At 50.1% G+C, this 8114-nt stretch overlaps 1 protein-coding gene across 1 annotated transcript; it reads left to right on the plus strand.

Moving 5' to 3' along the window:
• Nucleotides 1–4399: 4399 nt before the first annotated feature.
• On the plus strand, nucleotides 4400–6734 carry LOC119268995 (heat stress transcription factor A-4b-like). The gene is made up of 2 exons (XM_037550732.1): nucleotides 4400–4828; nucleotides 5361–6734. The coding sequence occupies exons 1-2, from the start codon at nucleotides 4616–4618 to the stop codon at nucleotides 6444–6446; spliced, it is 1299 nt and encodes a 432-aa protein (XP_037406629.1). The 5' UTR covers nucleotides 4400–4615; the 3' UTR covers nucleotides 6447–6734.
• Nucleotides 6735–8114: the final 1380 nt, after the last annotated feature.

Below are 8114 nucleotides of genomic sequence, written 5' to 3' on the forward strand. Positions count from 1 at the left end.
CACTTCTCCATATTCTTGATGGTTGGCAAGCTGGATATGATAATGAGAGTGTCAACTTAATGGTGGATCTCTCTTGTCTACCTACTAAAGAATATATTTATGAACGGCTTAAGCACTGTTCTCGTTGTGATAGGTTTGGTCACTCACCTTCAATTTGCACTGGTATCTTTTGTCAAAAGTGTGGGGATATGTCTGGAAAATGTTTGTGTTATTCATCTGATTCACTGCAGCCAGTTGATCCCACCCCATCACGTCATATGCCATGCATACTGGGCCGCTCTTTAACCATATTGACCTGCTTGGCTTGTTCAGCTACTGTACACCGGACCGCCAACTGCCCTGGGCTTCGTCGATGCCTCCTTTGTCAACACCTTGGCCATAGGGCCCATAAGCCCAACCTTTGTTGCATAGAGGAGTAATACCCGGCGTAGAGGCCTGCTACATAGGGTCAATAACGCTGGAAGTAGTCTTTGGCTCACCGGATAATTTCCCAAGCGAAGATTTTATCTTCGATATCGTCCCCTTCCGCAGTGGTTATCATGCACTGCTCGGATGAACCGCTTTTGCTCGCTTCAATGCAGTCCCGCACTATGCTTATCTAAAGCTCAAGATGCCCGGACCACGCGGTGTCATAACAGTCAATGGAAATATGGAGCGCTCCCTGCGTACTGAGGAGCATACCGCTGCCCTTGCAGCTGAGGTACAGGGTGGCCTTATCAAGCCAAATACTTCATCGACCATCAAGCCCCCAGACACTGTTAAATGAGTCTGGTCTACCCTGCAGAACGACAGTTCGGTTCATCCAGAGATGGACGAGCAATTCGGCCTCCGTCAAAACCCCCACCTAATCGCGGCAACGTATCGCGCGTTCATAACTACGCACTAAAAATACCATGGGCAAGGATGGAGGCACACTAAGGACAAGGTCCACAACACGGCTCGACCCTATTCGGACCTTAATCTTCTCCCTTTCCCCCCTTTTCTCTCTTATTTCAGGTTCTTTAAAACCTAGATCACTTTTTTGTGGTGCAAGGGCCCTTTCCCAGGCCCCTTCTATATATACGATCGTTGATCCTCTCAAAGGATCCTTCACCAGGGTGAAAAGCGGCGTATACGTGTGGCAGGGTGTCCAAAGGATCTTCAAGACCACCTTTTTTAGGACCTGTGTACAGCTTTCCCTTGTTCACAAATTATTTATGTGTAAAATAGCCTTGATGATTATGTCATTCTTTGTAAGAGCACGTTTTGACGTATCAATCAGACTATAGCGGAAACAGTTTTGTCCAACCCTATTCGGTATTGGCTTATTTCATAATCTGTGTTCCGTCTTCACGACAGATTGACATATACACCTCGGCATAAATTGCCAGAGGCTCTATTCGGCCACATATATTTTTCAAAAACAAAAAGTCCGAACACTTTTATAGTATACCTCGGCGTCCCGAATACTGGATTATATGCATCGGCTCCGAATCATGTCTTTGGTCAATAGTTGGGTTGCCCGGCTCCTGTGGTTACCACCTTACGTTTCGCTCGTTCAGCTAAGGTAGTAAAGGGAGAACTACTGCAATTGTGTTTCTGGTTCGTCCGGTCAAACACCTCGGTAGAGAAAGCCGAAAACTGATTGTCATGCTATAGCGAGAGTTGGTCAGCGGTTCAGGGACTTACTAAATCTTTTGCGATTTTCTTTCTGTATTGTATGAAGGAGTGGCCTCCACCTAGTCACGCACCTACGACATCCAAGCTCGGATAGCCGCACACGCACCAGGGGCTAGCTTATAGTCCCATTGTCAAACTCCTATGGCTAAGTGAGAGTGATAAAGCTGCATAGTCTGATTGCCTGGTTCGCTGCACAGACACCTCCTTTACGGACCAAGACGTTGGGTCAAGTGTGGTCATGTGCTATTCCGAACACCTCCATAGTATCTACGTGGGGGCTCAAGCCGATGACTGGCAAACTTTCAGAAATAAAAACGGCCGCACAGGAGGAAAATAATTTTAGATAAAGGCACAAATATATTATAAAAGCCTTGGCTCATAACACAAAGTCTGGGTAGTCCGGATACATTCATTCAAACATAATATCCTTCGAGCATTGACCCTCTATTAAATGGTCACCCTCTATGACGTCTCCGAAATATCCCTCTGGCTTGCGATAGTTCTTGCCTTCAGGTGGTCCCTCAACTGCCATGACGACGGCCTTCATCCTCACCCAATGCATCTTGACACGGGTAAAGGCCATCTGAGCACCCTCTATGCACGTCGAGCACTTTACAACTTCAACTCGGGGCAAAGCGTCGCCAAGCCGCTTGACCAGGCCGAAGTGGCTGCTAGGAATGGGTCCGGCTGGCCATAGCCGGACTATGATGTCCTTCATGGCCAAACTGGACATCCGATGCAGCTCCGCCAGTTGCATCATCTGGTTGTTCAGCAGCGGCCGGCGCCAGGTACCGCGACTAGAAGAGCTTCTCCATCGTGTTCCCTTCTTGGGCCCGGAAATACTATGCGGCATCGGCAGCACTCCTCGGAAGGTTCGCAAAGGCGTCTGGAGAACTCCATAGCGATTAAGTAAAGCATATCTCCGACCGCCAAATATACTCTGTAAAAGAAAGGGCTTACCAGCCGCTATCTGTTTGGCCTGCTTGATCTCCTTGCGAGCCGCCCGGGACTCGGTCCGCGCCTCCGCGGCCGCTTGGCTCACCTGTGCCTGCCCCTTGGCTTGAGCGAGGGCGCTCTTCAGGGTCTCGACCTCGGACGCACTACCTGCAAATATGATCAGGGCAACACAAGAGATTAGACTCCGCATTGGCATATTACTTCAAGTGTTTAAACAATTTTTTCAAACATACCTTGTGCCTCATCAAAGCGCTTGTTGATGCGGACGAGGTCCTCATCGGCCCGCTCCAGCTTCCGCTTGAGTTCGAATACTTCGACGGCCTGGGCGGTCGCCGCTAATAGTGAAGCCTGTTTATCAAAATAGACAAGTATGTTATCTCCTGCGAATATTACTTGATCCTCAGTTCGGCCTTTTTTCAAAAGCCGAACAGAGTCTCAAGGGCTACTATCTATACACAGGTATATTTTTTGCATATGCAAAGCGGCTAAGAATATTACATCACATATCTCAAAGCCTGTTAATAGGCTGGCGAAGGCTTCGTTCAGCCCGCTTTTGGCGAACTGAACCTTCTCAACCACCGTACCCATCAGGGTACGGTGCTCCTCCACAATGGAAGCACATTGAAGTGCTTCCACCAAAGTGTCCGACGCCTCTGGATTGATAAAGGTCGCCGGTGGAGTCGACGCTCCCCTCCTTTAAAGGGGGTTTCTCGCTCGATTCCGGAGCCGTATGGGTGTCTAGAATAATGTTCGACCGGGGGCCAGATTGGTCATGGCCCCCGTCGCCAGTCTCCATGGGGGTTGGTTCCCCCATGTTCTCGGCAGCCGAGGTGTTATCCTTTGGCGTCGTCTTGACGGACTCCCGCACCTCTCCATGTCCTGGAGAGGCTCTTCGGGACAACACTTCGGTGTTGTCCATGGCGGTTGGCGGAGAGGCTCGCGGAGGCGTCTCGCTCTCCACCATCCCCGGCTCCAGCGAGTTCCCCGAAGATGATGATAGTTGGAGGAGATCGCGGGCCGGACTGAAGTACACAATATAATGTGTTAAAACTACAATCATAAAAACCGGATATATGTACAATATCCTTGGATACTTATGATGCGGCCAGGGGCTTCGACCTGGGGCGCCACTCGGGGGTGGCTTCGGTATCGGAGTCCGAGCCGTCCGAAAGGGATATCTTCCCCCTCTTGGACGCCGCCGCCTCTAGGTCCACGGAGGCCGCCCTTTTCTTCTTCCTTCCCTTAAGGGGAGAATTGCTCTCTCCCTCCTCCTCCTCTTCGTCTTCATCTTCCTCGTGGGAGGAGGGAGCCTCCAACTCCGGCATGCTATCGTCCGGTTCCATGCGTCGGCGGCGGGAGGGGGGAAGAGAGTGGGAAAAATGGTGGGAATTAGGTGAAGAGCGGTGGGATGGAGGAAGAGAGTGGGGATTTTGTCGTGGAAACATGGCGGGCAGCTACAAAAGCGCGGGCTCCGTCTTCCTTTTAGGTGGGAACCCTACATTTGGTTCCTGTTTACGAAAAGGACATGGTCCGGATCGCTCGGCAGATCAATACATGACTGCTTTGAATGGCTTTCGGTGTCCGAACCGCGTGGTCCAAAACATATGCGAGCGTTTTGAGGGTCGGTGTTGGAGATACCTAATAAAAGTAATAATATGTGCGTGCTTCGCCATGTGGATGTGGTGCTAGGCGGCTTTGCCGCAGCGCGTATTCATTGAGCACCCCCCCTCTCCGCGTCACTGCTTACCTAACCGAAGCAGCCAACGAAGCCGCGCACTTGGGGCTGGATCCACCCCGACCCCACCCCGTCTCCCTCCGCCTCCAACGCTAACCTTCTGGAAAATTCCGCTAATCCAAGGAATTCTCGCCCCCCAACCCAACCCCCAACCAACCAACCAAACCCAACCGAAGAAGCGGAGCCGAACCCCACTCCGCCGATCAGCCGCTATGCGCTGAGGCCGAATCGCCGCAGCCCGAGCAGGAGAAGGGGGTGGAGGGGATGGAGGGGAGTGGCGGGTCCTCGTCGCTGCCGCCGTTCCTCACCAAGACGTACGAGATGGTGGACGAGCCGGCCACGGACGCGGTGGTCGCGTGGACGCCGTCCGGCACCAGCTTCGTCGTCCTCAGCCAGGCCGACTTCTGCCGGGATCTTCTCCCCAAGTACTTCAAGCACAACAACTTCTCCAGCTTCGTGCGCCAGCTCAACACCTATGTAAGGAGAACAACTTCACACCCACCCTCCCCCTCTCTCCTCCGCCCAATCTCTGTTCCGCCGCGGGAATTGGGGCCTGGCCGAAATGCGTGGCGGTTTCTTGTGCTGACATGTGAGGCTATGAGCCAAGGAGGCTGTGTGGGTTATCGTGGAATTCGGTTCAGTTGGGCAAATAATCTGCGATTTAGAACGAGTGCTTGTGATTTATTGCTCTTGTGATCCAAAATACACTTTATAGGTAGCTGCTTAGTGTGCCGGATTATATAATTTGTCATTTTACTTGGCATACTTTTAAACAACAAAGGTCAACTCTTGATTTGTTCCATATGTGAAACTCAACAAGCTTCGTTCAGTACTGTCTCATCTTGGGGCTGTTTGACAAACAAAATCTACCACACCCACTTCCAGTATAATTTGTTTCCCTTCTGTTGCAGTACATGATTTATTTTAGCCTTGGTAATGGTAATGCATGATACCTGTTGTGCGTATGTGAGGCTATTCTAATATTTGTCACCTACTCGTTCTTATATAGGGCTTTAGGAAGGTAGATCCAGAACAATGGGAATTTGCAAATGAAGAATTCATACGAGACCAGCGGCATCGGTTGAAAAATATCCATAGACGCAAGCCAATATTCAGCCATTCATCACATACTCAGGGTGCCGGACCATTAGCTGATAGTGAAAGGAGGGACTATGAGGAGGAAATTGAGAGGCTCAAGTGTGATAATGCATCACTAAAGTTACAGCTTGAAAGGAAGAAAACTGATATGGAGAGTAAAATGAAGGCTTTGGAAGACAAACTATTTGCTATCGAGGGTCAGCAGAAAAATCTTATATCTTATGTCAGAGAAATTGTGAATGCACCTGGATTTATTTCTAGCCTCATAGAACAATCTGATCATCACGGAAAGAAGAGGAGACTGCCTAAACCAATTTCATTCCATGAGGATGCAAGTACTCAGGGGAACCAGATTATGCATTGTGACATGGTCAACTCACCAACTCATGAACTTTTTAGGGCATCATTTGACAAAATGGAATCATCCTTAAATTCCTTGGAGAATTTCTTCAAAGAAGCGAGCGAGGCATTTGGTAATGATGTTTCATATGATGGTGATGTCCCAGGTCATTCTTCAGCTGTTGTTCTTACAGAGCTCCATTCATCTGGGGAGAGTGAGCCCCACGCGCAATCACCTCCGTCCATGATGCATACTTGTTCAGCTGGTGTAGGAGATTCACACTCTTCTCGCGATATAGCAGAGTCCGCCAGCTGTCCAGAGAGTTCTCCGCTTCCCGAAGCTCATTCTCGTGCAGATTCACGATCTAAGGTCTCCGAGATAGATGTCAATTTGGAACCTGCTGTTACAGAAACTGGTCCATCGAGAGATCAACAACCCACCCAAGACCCTCCTGCTGATGCAAATGATGGATTTTGGCAGCAGTTTCTTACCGAGCAGCCTGGGTTATCCCATGCACATCAGGAGGCCCAATCAGAACGGCGAGACAGAGAAGCAAATCAAACAACAGCAGGAGACCGCGGAAGTTTTTGGTGGGGCAAGAGCGTCGAACAGATGACAGAAAAACTGGGGCATCTCACCTCAGCTGAGAAAACCTGAGTACGTATTTCTCATTTCTTGTAGCTGAAAAATGACCAGTACAGAAACATTAGGACGATGGCAGCTCCCAGTGAGATATGCCTACTAACATTTACTTTGCAGTGTATCATAATTGCGTGCTTAGATTGTTGCAGACTATGTGCTATACTACCTTGATATACGTTCATACTTTGTTAGCTACACGTTCAGACACCATTGTCAACGACTCGTGATATTTCCCAGATTTGTGGTTCTTTTGTGACAACTACGCGTTGCAGTTCAGAGCTGTTGCCTGTTGGAGGGTTTTTATTTCTATTTGTGTGCATGTTGCCAGCTATTTGAACCATGGTCAATAATTTCCTTGTTTGTGAAACATGAACCCTTGTTATTTCTTGCCGTAGTGGCTTCAGATGATCAGTGATATCATGGTTCATTTGGTTTCTTGCGTGCGCCTTTTGTGCATCAAGATGTCCCTTGGCTGCTTTTCCCTGAGGCTTCAGCAAATCCGCAGCTGCCTCGCCCTGGATTACGTAGAGTAGTAATAAAATCAGCAAAAGGATCCTTTGCTGCTCGTCTGCTCCTCTTGCTATGGCTTGGCTCAAAACTGGGCCCTGCCTCGCTGCCTTTGCCCTTCCCCCCACATGCATATAGTGTGAGGACTGGAGGAGAGATATTTTCAAGTCATCGACGTTTCCTGGCACTGGAAGCTTGCAAAACTTTACAGATGCGTTGTAGTACTCCGCTAGTTGCATGCATGGTCCTACCAAGAACTCTGGTCTCGACTCCCTGTATCAAAGGGTAGAACAACCAGCTGCTCAGGCGGACATTTCTTTCGCTTCGGTCCGAAGCATGGCAGACTTATTTGTGCCAACGCCGCGTGGTACTTGCAAATTGTGAATCGTATCCGGTCTTACCTATGCCTCCTTAGGGCATCTCCAACGCTCACCCCTAAATTTTTTCCCGCATCGGCCGGAGCCAGTTATCCAACACTACCTGCAAACATTTCAAAGCGTGGTTCAACCAAATCGGAGGAAACTCATGCAAATCGGACGAAATTCATTACATTCTGGACATATTTTCACTAAACCATACTCTAAATCTAATCTCAATGATCACCGGCGTCCGCTCGGGCATGAGCACCGCGAAAAGACGCTCCGGCTCTGCCTTCGCAGTGTGGTGGCCTTCTTGGAACCTGAGCGTCGAAGACCTAGCATGCACTATTCTTCCTCGCTGCCACAAAGCTTTTGGTCGGAGGAGAGGTCGTACCACAAAGCTTTGGAGCTCGAGGAGGCCATGGCGGGTGTACTGCGGAGAAGAGGAGGGTGGATGGATGCGGCTGTGTTGCCTGCTTGCGGTTTAAATAGCGGGCGGAGGGCAGGGCAGGCGGTGAGGTCCTTAATGGTGGGTGACAGAGGAATAGATGGGTGGTGTCGGAGTAGATTCCTCAAGAACCGCATGTGTTTAATCAATGCAGACGGACGGACCGGTGTCGTTTGAATACAGAGAGACGCCGCATGCACCGGGAAGCGGCGCGGCCGACGCTCTCGGCCGGCGTGCCGCCTCAATGCTGGCTCTACTCTGGGCCGGCATGAATGCGGCGCTGACGCTCTGTAGCAGCGTTGACCAGTGCCAGGCGAGGGAGGAGGTTTTGGGTGGGTCACGGTTGCCAGACATGGACATGGCAGCAGT

This window comes from Triticum dicoccoides, chromosome 3A (genome assembly GCF_002162155.2).
Source record: "Triticum dicoccoides isolate Atlit2015 ecotype Zavitan chromosome 3A, WEW_v2.0, whole genome shotgun sequence".
Lineage (NCBI taxonomy): Eukaryota > Viridiplantae > Streptophyta > Magnoliopsida > Poales > Poaceae > Triticum > Triticum dicoccoides.

What these genes read in the sequence shown, in the direction of transcription:
- LOC119268995 (XM_037550732.1), top strand. Translation starts at nt 4,616, where the DNA reads ATGGAGGGGAGTGGCGGGTCCTCGTCGCTGCCGCCGTTCCTCACCAAG. An exon ending in TGCGCCAGCTCAACACCTAT is followed by an intron (nt 4,829 to 5,360) that starts GTAAGGAGAACA and finishes GTTCTTATATAG; the next exon opens with GGCTTTAGGAAGGTAGATCC.